The 19,708-nt window shown below is 37.3% G+C and overlaps 2 protein-coding genes across 10 annotated transcripts in view; both read left to right on the forward strand.

Moving 5' to 3' along the window:
* The window catches only part of rhobtb4 (Rho related BTB domain containing 4), a 52,739-nt gene extending 43,032 nt beyond the window's left edge, over positions 1 to 9,707 (forward strand). For all 8 annotated transcript variants that reach the window (XM_084113510.1, XM_084113512.1, XM_084113511.1 and 5 more), the window contains 4 exons: positions 744 to 894; positions 2,852 to 2,940; positions 3,167 to 3,272; positions 4,075 to 9,707. In XM_084113510.1, the coding sequence (XP_083969636.1) occupies positions 744 to 894; positions 2,852 to 2,940; positions 3,167 to 3,272; positions 4,075 to 4,256 (528 nt within the window). In that variant the 3' untranslated portion in view covers positions 4,257 to 9,707. The remainder of the gene's footprint in view (positions 1 to 743; positions 895 to 2,851; positions 2,941 to 3,166; positions 3,273 to 4,074) is intronic.
* A 6,116-nt stretch (positions 9,708 to 15,823) lies between these two features.
* LOC311084032 (uncharacterized protein) overlaps positions 15,824 to 19,708 on the forward strand; it is a 43,278-nt gene continuing 39,393 nt past the window's right edge. The window contains exon 1 of one of the 2 annotated variants that reach the window (XM_084115860.1): positions 15,824 to 16,150. In XM_084115860.1, the coding sequence (XP_083971986.1) occupies positions 16,065 to 16,150 (86 nt within the window). In that variant the 5' untranslated portion in view covers positions 15,824 to 16,064. The remainder of the gene's footprint in view (positions 16,151 to 19,708) is intronic. The other variant, XM_084115859.1, reaches the window with a different exon arrangement.

Consider the following 19,708-nt stretch of genomic DNA (forward strand, 5'->3'; position numbering starts at 1 on the left):
TAATTAAAAAAAAAAAAGTTAAGTGGTAATGAAACACCATAAATTAAATTTAAATTGGTGCACCAAGTGGCTATTTTAAATATGATGACAAAATTTGCCATATCAGTATACAGGAGCTGAAACTTACTGAATGTTGCGTATTATTTCTGTAAAGCATATCCTGTGTTCACAGTTTACGTATATGATGACAGTCTCTCCTGTAGGCTAGTTTGTTGGCTATCATTTATGCAGAGGCCAGGTTTCCCGTAGCGACAAGCCCACAGAGTTATTTTTCCACAGCTTTAAGCTGAGACTGTCAACGGTTTCACACAGTGCTTTAATCTCCTGAAGGATAAAAGACCCCTTAGGGTGGCCGCTGCCCTCGCCCTTCTATCGCTCTCCCAGGCCCTTTCCTCCACTAGCCTTCCTGGACAAATACATCCCTTTCTTACCGCTTTTTTGGCCACTCCGGGTCCTGCCATGTCAACAAGAAGGCCTCTTCTAATGGTCAGCAGCCAGGACCATGCAGGTCTCAATAGGGGAGAGGTGTGGAGCAGATTGTTTCATCCCTGGATCAATCTGCTTCCCGAGTTTCCATGTCCTGGAGATGAGCTATGAATAAACATCCCTCAGCGTGGGTTATGAAATCTGTTTCCACAAACTTTTCTCAACGTGGGCTTTTGTTAATAACCATGAACTTGAAGTATTTAGGGTGTTTTTTTGCTAACCCACACATCTTTTTCTTTCTTTGTTTCTATTTTCAGGTGTCAATCCCCAACACCAGTTGTGCCTGCATGAGAGCTGTTCTGGAGTTTCTCTACTGTGGTGTATTGACACCATGCCCTGAACTGGAGCCAATGGACCTCATAATACTAGCTAACCGCCTCTGTCTTCCCCGCCTTGTAGCTCTAACAGGTAGGTTTGGTAATGGCTCTGTTTACCTGAAGGCAGACAGTGTACCTTGAAAAAACACTGTATAATGCTGTGGTTAATGGGCCTGGGGAGGAAAATAAATCTGATATCTTTGATTTTTTTCACACAACTCTTTGAGCATGAATTTGCAAAGACATGATTCTGTTGTTTGCATGTGCCAAACACTAAAATGCTGGTTAATATTAAAAACTTGAAAAAGTGAATAAATAAATAGAATAGCTAAACAATACCTAGTGAAAAAAGTACCCCATGTGTACAATTTTATATACCGTTGGCTCTTTAATGTTGTGGGCATATTTTTCTGCTGGAGGTCCTGGACGTTTTGTTCAGATACATGGCATCGTGGATTCTATCAAATATTAAAAGTTAAAAAAATCAAAACCTGACGCCTTCTGCTAGAAATCTTATAATGGGCCGTGGTTGGATCTTCCATCAGGACAATGATCCAAAACAAACTCAAAATCAACTCAAAAATGTGTCAATGAGCACAAAATAAAGCTTCTGCCATGGCTGTCCCAGTTCCCTGACCTGAACCCTTTAGAAAATGAGTGGGTTGAACTGAAGATTGTATACTACAAATCCATTAACATATTTACTGACATAAATATTATCTACAGCTAAACAATACCTAGTGAAAAAAACCTATACCAAAATGTATTTAAAATATATATTTTTTTTCATATTAGGTATAATACAAATCCATTAACATATTTACTGACATATCGCTTGAGACTTGGTGATGTAAATATTATACACTTTTTTGGAGTACTTCTTTATTGCACAATGCACATTTATTAATATTAAGTCGAAAATATGTTTTAATATCACTATTAGTAGGGATAGGATGATCTCTGTAATATCATTCTTTAAATGCAAGATATTTAAAGTGTACCTAAAGTATATTTGCAATAGTTCCACTTTAGCACAATCAAATATACTTTAGAATATACTTTCAAATATACATTACTTACTAAATTAGTTGTTCGAATTTAGCAGACTTTAAAGGTTGGATCAGTAGTTTTTGAAATATGCTGTTTGCCAGTGTTGATATTTGAAATCAACCCAAACAAACACACCCCTTCTTCATTGCTCCGCCTCCAAAACTCTCAATCCAATTATACCAGCCCTGCTCTGAGTCGGTCTCGAACCCCGACCCCTTGCAAGCGAGTCGTGTGCACTAACAATGACGCTGAACAATAATGAACGAATGACAAGGAAGCACAAAAAATGAACGTACAGTACACAATAGTAATTACAAACAAGAGTTGTTTGTTAGTTGCCAACAGCACAGCAGCTCCAGACACAATGACACTCAAAACCAGTGTTACTCACGTGTGGAGCGAATCAAATCAACGTCTGCGTCTGTTTTCAGGCCTTCCCATTTAGCTCTCTCCAGTGCTGGAAAGCTTTTCTAATTTTAACGTGGGTCCTAAAGCTCTTTCCTGATCATAACCCTTTATTTTCCAGTGATTTCTTCTGAACTTTTCTCTTTTGTATTGTGTCTCATCTCTATTTCTGCAGTCTTTCTTCAATTCAAATCTCCCTCTTGATCATACTCTCTCCTCCACCGTCATACGCCCCCTAATGCTGATTGGCTGACACATTTGTTGTTGTTGTGTCAGACTGACTAACATCCAAACAGCAGATTTCAAAAACTACTGATCCCACCTTTAAGTATATCAATTTATTATACTAAAAGTACAATTGCAGGGTATTTATATTCAGTACATAAATATGTAAATGTATTTGTAGTATACTTAGTATATGTATTTTACATAGGGATAGCATGTATTATTTTTTCAAGGTGAAGGTGAAAAATGTTTCACTGTTGACGATTTTGTTGTTATGGAGTATTTTTCCCCCCGTCAAACTATTAACCATTAAGCCTCACGGCTGACATATTAACACTTGTTGTGTGGTGTTTTGCCATGGTCTACAGAGCAACATGCCATTGAGGATCTGTTGCTGTTGTCCGTTAAAGGGGTGGACATTGATGGACATGTGCTGGCCTATCTGGAGATGGCTCAGGTAACATTAATAAAGATGAACAAACAAAGCCTTTAATAGAATGTAAAGAACACTGAGTAATGAAGTGTCAATATAACCACTGGAGCACATTACAGAATTACCATTCATTCATAGCAGCCTACTTTATTCTAGTTCAAAGGATGAACACACTTTGCTTTTCAAATGAGCTTCAATGAGAGAAATCCCACTGTGCCAAATTGCCAACTCTGTTTTCTGTCTGCTGTAGTTCCACAATGCCAAACAGCTCTCTGCCTGGTGTCTGCATCACATCTGCACCAACTACAATAGCGTTTGTCGCAAGTTCCCTAAAGACATGAAGACTATGTCTCCTGGTAAGCGGCAAAAAAATTTTTTTTTATTTAATTTCTTTTATAATGGCAATGCAAAAAAACGAAAAGATCATCAAAGAATCCTGAAAAAAAATTATCAAAGTTTCTACAAAACTATTAAGCAGCACAACCGTTTTCTACGTTGATAATAATAAGAAATGTTTCTTGAGCACCAGATCAGTATATTAAAATGGCACTGAAGACTATAGTAATGATGCTGAAAATTCAGCTTTGCCATCACTGCAATAAATGATTATTCTATTTTAAGATAGAAAAAAAAGTTATATTATAAATATCTTGGTGAGCATAAGAGACTATTTTTTAGAAACATTAAAAAAATATACCAACCCACACTTTTGCCCAAATACATATGGTTTTTATGTATAGTGTATTCTAGTGTATGTATTTAAAAAATACAAAAAAGAATTCTGTCAGTTTTTGTCCTGTACTCTGCACTATACTCTACATTATTTTCTTTATCAGTATCAGAGTAAACAAAAATAAAATATCAGAATATTTATTACATAAGATGTATATGAATACAAAACTATTTGTCACTGGGATAAGAAAAATAAACTTACAGATAAACAATAAATTTATACAAAATAAAAAAAATGTATGGCCATAAACCAAAAACCATAAACCTAGCTAAATTATGTCTTAGCTATACAACACATAGTATCTAGCTATGTTGCTTCTCAATGTATCTTGTTGCAAGGATATTTAGATATTTTTACTGAAAACAAAAACAAGACACAGATACTGGACAAGAAAATAATTTTCATCTTCTCATTTGTTCTTCCAGAAAATCAGAAACACTTTGAGAAGCATCGCTGGCCCCCTGTTTGGTTCCTGAAGGAGGAAGACCGCTACCTCCGTTCTCAAAAAGAGCGAGAGCGCGAGGAAGAGATTCTACGCAAGCAGCACACCAAACGGGGCTGGTGCTTCTGGAGACATCCATCCTCTTCAGCACCCCACATTTCCTGAGGGTCTGCCTCCATCCATCCATTCAAAACCCCAATACCCCTCACCCTCATTTCAGTCCAGACGCATGTAGCCAAGCCTGGGGAGCCCTGTTTTTGCTTCAGTGCGTCCGTCCCGACTGCTGGAAGCTGGGGGGCCTCTTTGCCTCTGAGCTTTTGTCTTCCCTCCCCGTGCCGGGCCTTAGCAAGATGCCGGCCACAAGAGCTCAGAGCGTGTGTTTCATTAAACGGGAGAAGGCTTGAAGAAAGTCTTAAATCTTTCTCACTCTCAATGTTACGTGTTCTGCTGTGCGAATGCAACAGGTCTTGTCGGAGCATCACATAGGGAACGGCATCATTGCAGTGACCTGCTTTCGCCTCTTAAGACTGTTATTATTATACAAGACCACACACACACACACACACACACACGCACACTCACACCAGCACACCGTCTGAGCGCTGGCGCCCGGGCACACGGATGCTGCATGGTGCTGCTGTGTTGAGCTTTTCTCTGTGAGACCTATTTCTGGGAAAACCGTCATGTCCAATGCCTACAAGCTGAAACATAGCTTAGCTTTGAATACAACTAGCAACTAAAATGGCGGCAGGGATATATACATTTTTGTTGTTGTTGTTGTTGTTGTTGTTGTTGTTGTGGTTGTTAAAAGAAAGGGGTGGTAATTGCCCCCGCCTACATTATCAGTAAAAAAATTCTCCATTTTGGATCTTCCATAGCCCCATATTGGCTCTGAATACCAATTGTGTTGCCTACTGAAGAACTATTTTTCAGATAACTTGTCCTGTCACTAACTTTGTTCATGTAATAGAACAGAAAGTGTGGGTAGTTCAGGTCTGTCGCTCACAAAAAGGCTCTAGGACAGCACCAAAGACAGACAGGCAAGTCATTCAAACACAAACGCCTTACCAAAATCTGCTGAAATGAAAACTTGACAGCAAGTAAACTAAGAAATTAGGGCTATTTTTACCACTGCCAGGAGAGTATTAACAGTCACAGCTGTTAGATGACATTCTGTTCGATTGAGTTTTGTGATATGACCACTAGCAAGCTCTTCAACTTGCTTGCCTTTCACCTCCACCACTGGGGGGCGCCCATGCCTTCTGAGTTTACCCTGCTTTAGAAAGTATTAGCTACTCATTTGTTTGTCAATTCTGGGTCAGATCTTCACATCCTTGTGAAATACACTCGTTTTTGTAGCACTAATTCATTCTTGGCTATTGGTGAACCAAAAAGTACGTTGCGCTGCAAAAAACATGAGGCCAAGGCACTCGAGAATGTAGAAAAAAAATATAAAAAGCCTTTATTTAAGTTGCGCTGTTTCTTATTCCGTCGCCGCTCCACTCTGTTATTCCTCTGCTCCTCTACCTCTGCAGTTAGCCAAACTGAGGGAGAAACTATCGATCCACTTCCTGTAGTGTTTGATGCGTTGCAATGTGACGCTTCACTTCGCACTTTACACATGCAGATAAAATCGGCGCCTGCTAAATGTCACAGCTTTCAACCACTAACACATTATCTCTTTAAGGGACGGTCATACTTGAGTTTGAGCACGCACAATTTCTTCTGTCACTACAACCGTTTTGATACGTCACCAACGTATAACTCTAAAATCTAAAATGTAAAAATATACAATCTACTCACTTTCATGCAACGCAGCAAACCTGCAGATTTAAAGTTTTTGTTCTTTTAATTCGTTGTTGTTCACAGGCATTCACGCAATACAACTTGGCAGGTCAGAGTTCACCAAATTTGAATTTTGGGAAGCAGTGAAACGCAAAACCTTCAATTTCCGGTCTCCAGCATTCACATCAGTATGAATGGAAGTGAACGGAACGGAAATTGTAGTGTGACCGTCCCTTTACACAAGTTTACCTGTTTTGACAATCTTAACAAAATATCCCGACATAAGCTGTAAATCAAAAGTGTATCATCCTTTTTTGATCGAAAAGCTTTTAAAATGTCAAGCTTTTTCTTCATGGAAACTAACAGGTTTTGTGTGTTAAACTGCCAGTTTGGTTCCTGCTTTCAGATGTGCAACGTGAAGCGTCATTAGCATCCTTGTTTGCTAGAATCTTTCTCGACTCCCTTCCATCTGAAAACATGAGTGCCTATGACCATGTTACACTTTCCCTTCTACATTCAAGTATTTCTCGGTGAAGCATGTTTGTTTTGCCTGTTTCGTGCCTTTTTAACAAAAGTGTTATTAGCTACTTTGGGAGTGAATGAGAAATCGGAGACATTTTAAGTTTTCCATGCAACCCTTTTTCTATTTCTGGCTTTCTGGGTTTGCTTCCTCAAGGCTGCACCCTGCTTTTCACACCAGACGAGCTGAAAATCATCAACAGCTACAAAAATAGACACGCAGATTACAAATAAATTACAAAAGAAGAGGGAAAACAGAGAGCAGTCGCTTACCATCTATATGCTAGCGTTTTGACATTCACCTGTAAGGGAACTATTATAGGTTCATCCCAGTAAGGTCACCGTGATTTTGCCAAGACAGACATATTGTTGATCCTGGAACAACATTCCAGTCCAAAAAAATAGTCCTAACACTATCCCTAACCCTACCCATAACTTATCCCTAAAATCAGAGGGGAATGATTGGTGAATAACACTGATGTAGAAGCACCTAACCCTGGTTGCAAGTCTAAGCTTGACGTAAACTGTAAACTTGTCCCTCAAATCTGATTGGTTGATTGGAAGGCTGTTCCAGTGGCATTACTAGAGCCCCTAAAGGGACATGGTGAAGAAAAAAAATATGGCAATGCTTTTGCGTTCACTCGCAAATGTTTTGCGTTCCCCTGGGAAACGTAGCGTTCGCTCGCAAAATGTTTGCGTTCCCCCGAGAAACTTTGCGTTTACCTTCTAGTAACGCCACTTGTGCAGTATTTATTGGGGCAGACAAATAAATGAATGTTTAGAGATTCCACTATGCCTAAAGGCTTTATAATTAGTAAAACAATGAATGTATGACCTTACTGTGTATTTGCAGACTGGCTCTGCGAGGAATTATGATCACAGCTTTTCTGTCTGCCCCTTGAAGTTAAAAAACATCACCCCAGATGAGCGCTTCGAGAACACTACAAACATCGGCATGGTTATTGGGATTGAAAGCATCGTTGGCGGTGGTGATTTCGGGCTTGTTAGCACTTTTTTTGTTCTTTTGACTATTTGCTTTTGCACTTTTTTTTATTTCATATTTGGTCTGCCTTTGATGTGCATGGCATTGACTGTTGCTTTTTAAAACATTTTGTAGCATAGAACGGTTTCTTCCATTAAACGGTGCTCCTTACGTATTATGTTCTTTTTTGATCCCTCATACTTGCTATAAGATTTTTATGTCGGTTGCTCAAAGTCTTTGTACCTTGTGCTTTAATCAAATATGCCTTCGTTAACTTTGACTTCGAGGACATGTGATGTATGTTTTTTTGTAATAATTAAGAGGTTTAGTTGATGTCATATAAATAGTAAATTTGCCTGTAAAGGGATTGTTCAGCCCAAATGCAAATTCTGTCATTTACTCCTGTTTCAGCTGTTTTGTCTGTATAATGAAAGTCAGTGACATCCAGAATAGCTCAACTTCATTGTATTGACAAAACTAAACATATTTTCTGTTCCACAGAAGAAAAAAGTTTGGACCGACATGACAGAATGTTGCTTTTTGGGTGAACTGTGCCTTTAAAGTGAGAGATTGGTTCAGGCCCTATACAGTGGCTAACAAAATGAAAGATCCCTGCTAACAGTAAAACTGCTTGTTAAATATGCACTTTAGCTTCAAATTTGATACAGACAATGTTCTTTGTCGATTTACTTTCAATTTAACAATAGTCTTGACTGAGTGACACTGTACAGTATTTATCGGTGCACGTTTACAGGTAAGATGTGCATGGGAATGGTCTAAGCGCTAACTTGTATGTAATTATAAATAACTGTAGCTTTCATTACTAAGGAATTATCATGCACTTTTGTCTTGATGAAAGAGAAACTAGCCCTGATTGCAAAAGTCCATCCAGAACTCTCACAGATCATTTAGACTAAATGTTTATCATGCTCATTAACAACACATTATACAGTAGTTCTGTTTATTTATTAGCAGTACAGCAAAGAAACCCAGTAGTTTATAAGAAAAATGAGCGCGCTTGATAATTGTGGTCTATTCTTGTGTTACTGTGCCTTTAATTAAAAAAAAAAAAAAAAAAACTTCTTTCTGAAGAGAGGTCACTGCCTTTAGTTTTGAATAAGGTAATTGTAGTACACACACACACACACACATTTCAGCTGACAGCCAGTAGACCACTGTATTGCTCCTTCTGCATGCCTGTGGCCAGCATGTAGCAATACCCTCTGTTCTTCGAGTGCTGTGAAATATTTGTATCAAATATTGATACAATATTGACCCCCCCCCCCCCCCCCCCCCCACACACACACACACACACAAACACACTCATTTTGGGTGTTTTTATCCATCTTTGGTTGTGCTGAGCTGAATGGAAATCGTGCTTGTGAGCAGTGATCATACTGGTTTGGATGAGAGTGAACGTAAACACTTGCACATTAACAAAGTCAGAGGCACACTTGCGCCCTCTACAGTCAGCAGAAGTTTTGTTTTGTTTTGTTTTTGTTTTGTATAAATTAATGTAGGGCAGGGGGATATGTGATATGTTACACAATATGCTCTTTGGAATATGATTTTGGTTTGAGTGTATTTTTGTAACATACTAATACCAGACAGCAGTATTTGCTGTGATTGTCTCTGATTTTTGTTTTGTTTTTTACTGAAAACTCTCACATTTTGTATTAAACTGGAACAGTTAACCACATCTTAATGCTTGTAAAATTAATAATCTGACCTCAGGTCATAGGCAGAGACCACTTCAAGCCCTTGTTAGTTTCTGTGTTTGGTTTCAACAAAAGGGCCGTATTACTTCTCTGAACAACGTCTGTCAGTTATAGTGGAGCTCTTGCATTCCCTTTGGCAGACGCTGTCTCTCTTTCCAATTGTGTGGTGAGGTGAACTGTCTTCTTGAGGTGGGGTATAGGTGTTCGGCTGACCCTTCCCTTGACCTCTCTTCCTCTTTCAAATCTGTGACTATTTAAAGCTGTTTTGCACTTTGTGGTTTTCTTTTTAACTTCTTGGTTTGATTAATTATTGTTCCTGTCCTAAAAGTTTCTGATTCTGTAATTATTGTCCTTGTTCTGAACCAGAAAAGCACACACACACACATACACCATAAACACTACTAAGGGCTTTTAATATACAAAATCAGAATGTTTTTGCTGCTGTTGCAAAAAAGAAAAAAAAAGGAAAAAAAAAGAAAAGAAAAAAGAAAACGTTTTACTGAATCGTTTGTAATATTTTTGAACAACTGTGATTTGTACAAAATGGAGAAAACAGGGTTATCTGTTTCAGTATTATAATGTTTGCTTGGCTTTTAATAAAACTTAACTGAACTCTTTGAACTCATTATTTCTTTGTGTGTTTTTTTGTTTTAGTACATTGACTGTAATTATTGGCCAGAATTAATTTGTTACATTAACATTTTAGCATCTTTTTAATATAAAAATAATTTTCATATTTACATTTACTGTTCTCTGGCTTGCATATAAATGGGAAACGTATACGCAATTGTATGTGAGATTTGTATCTAAAGCTTCTTATGTGGAAAGTCACTACTGTTAAATGTCCTGCAGAGGGAGACATACACGGTTTCATACAACTGTTTTTAAGCACTTTCTTGTTAAACGCTATATTAAATACATTTTAGCATAAAATATAGCCTTTTAATAATATAAATTATATTGTAATTCGCACGTTCACAATCTTTTTCATATTTCCAGTTGCTCAGGTTTGTTACAGTAGTAGGCTACTGTTATTCATCTGGCTGTTGAGTTGACTACTTCACAATAGCTGACTAAATAGCTGAGACATCAAAAAGTTACTGCCTTCCTTCCCAAAGTCCCTCAAATGCCTAGACCGAATCAGATCAAAATCAATGTCTCTAGAGGAGATTTAATAAAACCGTTGTAGTATGAGGTTTTTGGTTGTCATACAAACAGTCATGTTTCTGATTTCAGTAACATTTATAAGTTCAATTATGACATTTAAGTAGCTTTTATAAACGTGACTTAGAAAAAGCATCTTGAGACAGAACAATGGCACGGACATATTTTAAGATATTTCAGTTAAAACGGCTCAAACGTGCATTTTAGTCTGGGACTAGCTTAAACCTCGTCTAAACCGGAGGCTAAAGTTGTATTTGAAAATGCACTGTGAACTAACGTGAAGATTAACTAACATTAACAAAAGTTAATTAATGCTGTAAAAATATATTTCTCATTGTTAGTTAAATCATTATCTAATGTTAACAAATGAGACCTTTTTGTAAAGTGTTACAATGATTTCTATCATTTCTATTGGCGGCTATGGTGCTGCATTGTTTGAAGGAATACACATCACAGGAAATAAGTCATCTCCAAACACACACACACACACACACTCACACACATTGCAACATTTCCAGTAACACTTTGAAGGGGCAAAGCCAACACATATGCTGTAGCCCCAAAAGAGAGGGTGTCTGTGTAGACGGGTGGCTTACAGACCAGAAAGTCTCCTTGGTGTGTGTTTTTGAAACACTGATTACAGCCCTGGTGCTTGTGTCATCAGATCTGTGACTAATGTGTTCGGTGGTGCCACGGTTTGATTCATGACGGCCAGAAACACAGTACGAGAGTGTGGTAACATTCTCCAAAAACTCAGCGCCATGGTGGACATCTAGAAAGCTTGTTCTTTCTGAACTAAATAAAATGCTTTTGTCTATCCCCTTTTTTAAAGTTCTAGGCTTTTATACAATATAATAAGCTAAATACATGACCTTGCCATTGCATTCCTCTTCCATTACAGCATAGTCTTATCCCACTTTAAGCAGGGGGCTGAACATTTTTCCCTTCATACCATCAAGAAGTAAAATAACTTGTAAAACATGAGTAAATGTCTGAAAAGGCCAGTGTGTCTTGTTTTGTTTGATGTAATGTCTCAGAGGTAATGCAATCAATCATAGATTGTATGGGTTACATCTCATTGTTCTTAAGATTTTATTGTCCAGAATGGAATTCCTCAAAATTATAATTTAATTAATGTGTTAATCCAAAACATGAAATCATCACAGACCTGCATGTCTAAACTCACTCACCCCCTCATCTTATAACAAATTCCTCTATGATGTCCTTGTGTCTTAATACAGGGTGAATGGCAATGGTTCTGAAAGCAAAAAACGTAATATCTGGGTACGTTTAGTCTTTCTTTGCATGCAATTATTCAGCTATCTGTTACAGATAAATGAACTGTTTAATGGGAAGTTACTGGACTGCACAGTGTAAATCAAACCACTGAGACAATCAATTGTAATAAAGTTAAATAATATATGTATTATATATGTAGCCCATTGAGCTGCAGACACTTAAAACTTTTTAAAACTGTTTCGCAGATGTGTTGCATGAAAAAGTCACATTCTCTTAACCAATAATATTGTCAAAATATGAACCATGTGCCTTTGTAGGGATTCTACAAATCTTCTTTTACTATTTATGCCTCTGTCGCCTTCTGCACTGTAAAAAACAATATGTTGTTTCAACTTAAAAAAAGTAAGTGTTCATGCTGCCTTCAAATTTTAGGTTTAGTCAACTCAAATATCCAAGTTGTCACATAGTACAACTTCACATTTCAAGTTGACTAAACTTAAAGTTTTAAGGCATCTCTTACTTTTTTAAGTTGAAACAACAATTTTTACAGTGTGAGTTGGTAATGTCTTATGTAATCAAGTTTATGTTATACTGCTGTTATTATTAGATAATGTTACAAGAGGTCATCTTGGCATTGTTTGTGTATTTGCGTTCAACCTGACCGCACATTGGCAGCTTGCGCCTGTGGTCATATATGTGTGTAAAATATGTTTTCTGGCCTTACTCATCCACACAGACACCTCACCTGCAGTGAGCAATTTACATATATCAACTAACGTCTCCTGTCAAAAAAGAAGGGGTGATGTACATTAATGGAAAATGTGGGAGTGCAGACTGTGACAAATAAAGCACGAGATCTTCATCTTCTGGTGTAATGAGCGCAGCACAAAAATAATGGCTATGTAAACAGGCTGGAACCAGTGGAGGATGTTCCCTGAAGCCTCCTCACAAGAGTGTGATAATATTGGAAAGAGTAGCAAGCGTTGTTTGACCTCTTAACGTCCTTATGTCATGAGAAAGCAAACACATATTGCTTACTACACAGAAATCCAAACTTTTGAAGCAAACATGTTTTCCTCCCCCGATCGGGAATCTTCGCGGGGGGGGGGGGGGGGGGGGGGGGGGGGGGATTGTCTGACAATGTACAGCACCATATGATATGGGAATATGCTGTATGTCTTGGACATGTAGGCATTTCAAAAGGTTATGAATTCCCAGAAGTCAGTCCTAATAATGCTAGCATTTACTTAAGATAAAGCATTCAGGCAAGAAAAGAAAACACAGTATCAAAAGTCCAGGAAAGGTTGATGAAATGCTGGATGCTTGAAAAGGATGGAGAGAAGCAAAGCTAACGGAAAACATATGATGAAAAAGAGTAATGACTTCGAGAGGGCAGAGGTCAAACTATAATCCTGGACTCAAGGCATATATCTTTGGTGTGTTGAACTTTGACCTCTTTCAGGTCTAAACACATCTATGACTGTGTGCGTGTGTGCATTGCATGTGTTTAAGATGTAAAGGCTGACAAATATAGCAATGCTGTAACAGACAGGACTGGTCTTGAATGTCTGCAATGCTGCATTCAACTTTAATGAAACTTAAAAGACATTATACTGTAGTAGAGCAGAGCAAGGTCCCCTTAAATATGATGATTTGCTGACCAGGAACAAGAGTGTTTATATGACTAACATACTTTTTTGCATAAAAACAAATCTATTTACCGTAGTAGACTGTATAAGGAAAATATTATGTGTATAATAATGACAATATCTTCTTGTGCGGTCACATTTACTATTGCTCTGTGAAATTTCACGGGTCAGAATCCAGACATTCTTTTGAGAATGTGATAATATTGGAAAGAATAACACCCTTTTATTTCTGGTTTAAACATCTAAGAGTTGGTCAACTCTGGTTTCACCGAGCAAATAACACGTCTCATAGAAGTCACTTTCAAACCAAGAAGCTTTCTGCTGGCCAGCAAGGTGAATTTGCGTGACTAACTTGAATATGAGCAAAATTTGCATGGGAAAATTTGAACTTTTTTGTGTTTAAGACCTTTTTCTCCTGAACACACAGAACCCTTATGACTTTAGCAAAGCAACAGTAAATGTAACTGCACCTTTAGAGTACTTTTAAATGTTTTAATAATTTTTTTCCTAACAAATTTATATGCAAAGTAATTTCTTTTAAAACTAGGGCTGCCAATAAAATAATTATAAGGATAAAAAAATGTGTTTAAATTAATTAAACATATTTAATTTAAGGGATAGTTATAAGGGATAGGGAAAATGATGCATGATTTACTCATGGTGGTGGTGGTGGTGGTGGTGGTGGGGGGGGGGGGGGGTGTTTGTTTTCTTCACTCAAATTTTGTACAGACATGCCCTTGCTCTCACTTTCAGTTTGAAAAAACTATCAAGGCCAAGGTGTAGAAAACACATTTGTCGACTTGCAGATGACAGGGACTTCTTCAGGCTCAGTCAGAACACAGAGGAACCAAAGGAGAGCTTCATCCTCCATGTTGTGTACGCTCTAACATTATTCCAGTGCTAAGTGTATCCCTCTCAAACATTACAGCTCTTTAAATAATCTTTCATGTCACTCAAAGGAAATACCAAACATGCTGTCATGTCAAGCACAAAAGCATAACGGTTCAAATCTGTCAACAGGGAAGGCAACATGAGGCAGGAAGCTACTTAGATCATGAAGGAATTTAAACATTTTAGCACCCGTTCCTTTTAGACCATGTGACTCAGCTGGAATATTTTATATTTTAAACATACATTTAAAATGGTTAAACAGCATTTTACACAGGCAGTGGGTGCCCTTCACAAGCAGAGCTCTACAACATGCAACTAATTAAACCATAAAGATAGATGATGTAATGTTTAAAGAGTCAGACGGAGGAAAATGTGGGTTCAGTTCCCGTTCACGGCTCTGCGTGTGTGGGTGTGTGTGGGTGTGTGCAGAGAGAATGAGAATGGTATTCCTAAAGAGTAATATTGAACTGACATCAGCAAGGAGGAGCTCAGTATGAAGACTAAACTTTTCTTCTCATGTGGGTCAGTGTCTCTCTTTTAACCTTAAGCATCTTTTATCATTATGTGGAATCCTTATTTCTCAGTGATACTAAAATAACACTGGTGTGTAGAGATAGAAAGAGAGAGCAATAGTATTAAACTGGGCATTGCAGCAACAAAGCCAATTTAAATGAAGACTATCAAGTTCAGTTCCCATGAAATCAGCCCTGCTGGGGCAAGGGTCCCTCCGGAGATCAATGCACTGTAAACGGCTTCTCAGCTGGCTGCCAAGCGCCCCAAAGACTGCTCACAGGAAACCTCTACAAAAGAGACTGGCAGCTCAATAGCGTGCCAAGCAGGACCAGCGGACTTCCAACCAAACTTACACTCATTCATGGACAGGCTTCAAACATTAGGCACAGAATAGGAGGAGATTTGGAATGATTTTGCACTCAGATTTTCTTTTTGTGCATGCTCATGATTTTTCTGTCTTTGCGGAAATCCTGAAGAACAAAAACACAAGTCAAGTAAAGTATTAAACTAACAGGGGTTTTCAAACTTAATTTAGCCAATCCTCGGCTCAGCTGCATGGCCTCTCTAGAGGATCTATAAAAAAAAAGGTTGAGAAAAATTGTGTTAATTTGTTCAATTATATTGATATTAATTAAGCTGACAATGTAGGCTACTGTCAGTGTACACCTACGCTTCACTTTGCAGTCAGATTTGTTTTATTTCTCACTGTTATTATGGTCGTCAATAAAATAAAAAAGCAGAAACAGTAATATTGTCAAATAGCCTACAGTAAATGTGTTTTAAAAATGAATCGTTTTCAGATAGGTTAATATTTAATTGTTTTGGATATAAATACCAATGACTTAATAGTCTTTAACATCATGCAAACAACATGTCTATAACATTATACTTTCTAACAGTATAATGTCTGTATATGAAAAAGGAAAATTATCATCATATTTGAAGTCACTGGCCTCAAAAAGTTCAAAAACCTCTGAAAAAATATGATAAAATCCAAGGTAGGCTATAGCATAAAACTTGCAAAGGCATCTGGACATCTCATGATCTAACTCAACAAGAATGTCCATAAACCCATTTTGATATGCGTCCTCGTGTTTAAACAGTCAAGAACATTAAAACTGGATTAAATGATGTTATCTCCAAATTAATTTAATGTGACCCTGCATACCACGGTGTGCAGGCCTAGACCTAATTCATGTTACCAACAACCAAGATAAAGTGAAATTGTGCAACAGCATTGGTGTTTTTTCCCCTCTCGGAGCAGGAGGTGGAGCTTTTGGAGAGATTCCTCTTCATGAAGTTTTCCAGCAGGACTGATGCAGAAGCAGCACATCAGCAGTGTTCGCCTCCACCTCAAATAGCTCTTCACTTACAGAAGTTACACATCGCCTGCAAAACTCAAGTCACTGAATGCAACTTTGGAGAAGGGAACTGCGCTTGTTTACTAGGGACATAGAGCGAGAGTTGAAGTGCACTGGTCTTGTAGAGTACATAGAAACACTCGAGCATTAGGATGAGAGCGATTAACTTGGACACGTACAGCCTGTCTCTGCTGACCGCTAAAGAAGACATCCTCAACCCGCGAGCATCCACCAACTGGTAATACAATAAACATTACTTACTAGTTGTGGCTCAAATCTAAGCGAGCTGCATGTCTAGACTGCATTTTGGGGCGTCAAAAGCGCCTGAAGCTTTTTTTTTATATATATCATAAGCAACATCTGAATGTTGTCTAGCTAGGCAGCTCGTTTGGTTTTGAGACACAACCGAAGACGTGCACTGATGCTTTGGAATTAATATTGCGCAGTTGCTTTTTAATGTTTTCAGAATTCGTTATGTTTAGCCTACGTTTAGAATAATGTGTAGCCTTCGTTTGAATGCACTTAGCCTATGTTTTGCACTGTGCAAAGTAAGTTGAAATATGTTCAGCACTGAAAAAAGAAAAAGAAAAAAGAATGGAAGTAGCCTACTTGTTTACAGAGTACTTTTTGTGACAAGCAAAATCTACTAGGCCACTTCCCTCAAGCCTATCCCATTGCTGAAAATTTAGGTCACTGAATGTGTTTTTACACAAATTGGAATGGAAAGTGAAGCGCAAACACGGTGGCTTTGTTCCTCTGGAAGTGCTATGAAACTTCTCATTGCCATTTCTCTTTACCTGTATGCAAATCAGCTCAGTTGCGATAGGCCTCTGCACGCTATATAGCTTCATGCACAAATTAGTAAGGTAGAAAAAAATAACCGTTTAAACTATGACCTTATACAATTTTAACATTTGTATTTGACCTACATGTTAAGACCAATGAATGCACAATTTACATCAGTTGTATGATGTAATGAAGCTGCACGCATTTTCATGTTTTTCACTGTTATAGCGCCACCCTCTGTCACCCTCTTTATGCTTTTGAAATAGTATTGAAATGCTCATTGGATGTTGGTCAAAGCATACAATTTCAAATTCACATCAACCATATCAGAGTCATAGTTTGTCATTTGTATAGAACCACTAACTAGCCCAGCACAACCAAGTTTCTACATACGTTTACTGAAGTTCATTGAGGATACTTATTTGGTTCAGGAATAGTGCTGCAGTAATGATGTATTTTTGTAGGCCAACCCAGATGTTAGCATTACCCTCAACACAAACCCAATAGGATACAAGTTTTTTTTATTTTTTTTATCATGATAATCTTCACAAATGAACACAACTTTTATGAATTTTTAAGCCTAAATAAAATCGGCAGAAGTAAAAAGTTAAGTGTAAATTAACTACAATACAGTCGCATGACTTAAATTTCACCATCACTAAGGATCCGACAACGCTTTCAGTCTATATTTAAAACATTTTCCCTGAAAGTTATAATTGTTTGCAAGGGTGTGATTTTAAACACAGTGAGGTTGTGAAAGCGGACTAGTGAGAAGATGAGTTTACCTTTTCGGCTGATAACATTTAATGTTTCTGTCAACCTCTGTAGTCCCATTTAGCCACTTGTTAGCAACCGCCTTTTCCAAGATAAGTAAAAGCTTTAAAAAATCACAGGGTTCTGATGTATTTTACGTCGTACAGCATGAAAATATCTTTGAGGACGTGTTCACCACAAACCTTATTTCAGGCATTTAACCAAAAACCCGTTCAAAAATCCTATTGACTTAAAGGCAATGGAAACGGAAGTGCTAAAATGCTAACTCATTTCTGGGTTTCGGCCTACGAAGAATACGTCATCCTTGAAGCACTCTATTATGGCTGGTTTAGTATAATGGGCTGTGCCCTACATTTTTCATGATGTAGCCTAGAATTCAAAGTTTAACATATTTTGATGATTATATTGACACTCAAGAATACACATATGCAAAATCTGGTACAGCCAAAAAGTTTGCAAAAGTACTTTTTTTGTTGTTGTTCAAAAATCTATGGAAGAGGATTAGGGCCAAGCAATATTAGAAAATAAAACCATCTCAAGATTCAAGTCATTATAATGCAAGATTAAACTCGTAGTTTTTCGAAATACACAATACATTTCAAGAAAAAAAAAGTCGAAAATAGAATAATTGAGAATAAACTCATCAAATTTTGAGAATAAAGTATTTCAAGAAAATAATTGAAATTAATATGTCGAGAATAAACTCATTATACTTTGAGAAAGAAAAACAAAAATTTCGAAAAAATGCTAAATAAATTACTGAGAATAAACATTATGTTTTGAGAATTTCGAGAAGCTTTTGAGATTAATGTCGGTAAATCTTGACATATCAACACCCTTTCTCAGGGTGGAGTGAGAGAATGTTGACTTGATGCATGTATACCTTGTTGATTATTGATGACTTTGTATATCACGTGCGCTGCAATAGTGCTGTATACTTTATCAAAAGTTTCTAAATGGTCCAAGAACGAACCCTTTACAGACCTGGTTAGCTCCACTGTATTACTGAGCAATTCATATTGCCATCTTCGTATGCAAATCTGTTTTTAATGAGTGTTTCACTGGACCATCACCATTTATGTCTCATCACAAAATCCTACCGTGTCTCAAAGCGCCACTCACACTCACCTGAAAAACTTCAAGCACTTAATTCTTAGCACTGTTCTTATTTTATTACTGACTGTTCACTTGTATTTAATAATGTTTTGAATTTATATTACTTAGGCTTGTAGTTTTTGCTGTGGTATTTCACTGGTATCTACAATTTTGGTTGCTTATTAATTAGAATACTATGTTACATGGGTCAAAACAACAAAAACAAATAAGTATTACACGTGATATTCTTTCACAGTCTTTGGACCCCCTAAAGTAGCCTTGGCCACCCCATATATAAAAGTCTAGTTCCGCCACTGCTTCTCAGGTGTCTCGTTCCTCGATATACCACACCTTGAGGATCAACAAGATTAATAATGCGGGAAACCACAGCATAGCAGAAGCCAGCGATAGCCTTGCATTTGTCCACTGGTTGCTTCATGTTCATGTACATCTCGCAAATTGGAATGTTTTCTTTTTTCTTTTTAAAATACTCTTTAAAGTTTGTATGCTAATTATTATTCAGTTATATTTAGCAATAAGATGTTTCTTTGTTATTGAAAGAAAGACTAAAATATAGCTTGAAGTGATCCAACTCTGTCATGTCCTCTATCAGTATATGCAATGAACATGACACTGACTGATCAAATGCGTGTTTATTCTCAAAACTCGAAACGAGTTTATTCTCAAAGTATGAGTTTATCCTTGACATTTCATTTAGAGTTTTTTTCTCAATTTATATTTATAATGACTTTATTCTCGAAATTTAATGAGTTGAATCTCAATATTGTATTTCAAGTTTTTTTCTCGAAAAACTACAAGTTTAATCTTGCATTATAATGACTTTAATATCGAGATGGTTTTATTATCTATCATTGCTTGGCCCTCTTTCTTCCGTAGAAATCCAATATGGTGGAAAAGTTTCCTTGGCAGAAGTAAATGGTGGTATATTTTTTTGCTCTGTAGTTTTTCCTTTAGTGTTCTAAATGTCATGTTTCTACTATTTACGGGTTATTCTGTATATTTAGTTTTAAGGCAGAAAATGTAAAATATTAATCCTAATGAAAACAATAGGGTTCCCAGCAGTTCGTTTTTGGACCCCTAAAAAAATAAAAATAAAATAAAATTCAGCTAGCTGTGGTAT

Source organism: Abramis brama (assembly GCF_963993115.1).
Source record: "Abramis brama genome assembly, chromosome: 5".
NCBI classification, from domain to species: domain Eukaryota; kingdom Metazoa; phylum Chordata; class Actinopteri; order Cypriniformes; family Leuciscidae; genus Abramis; species Abramis brama.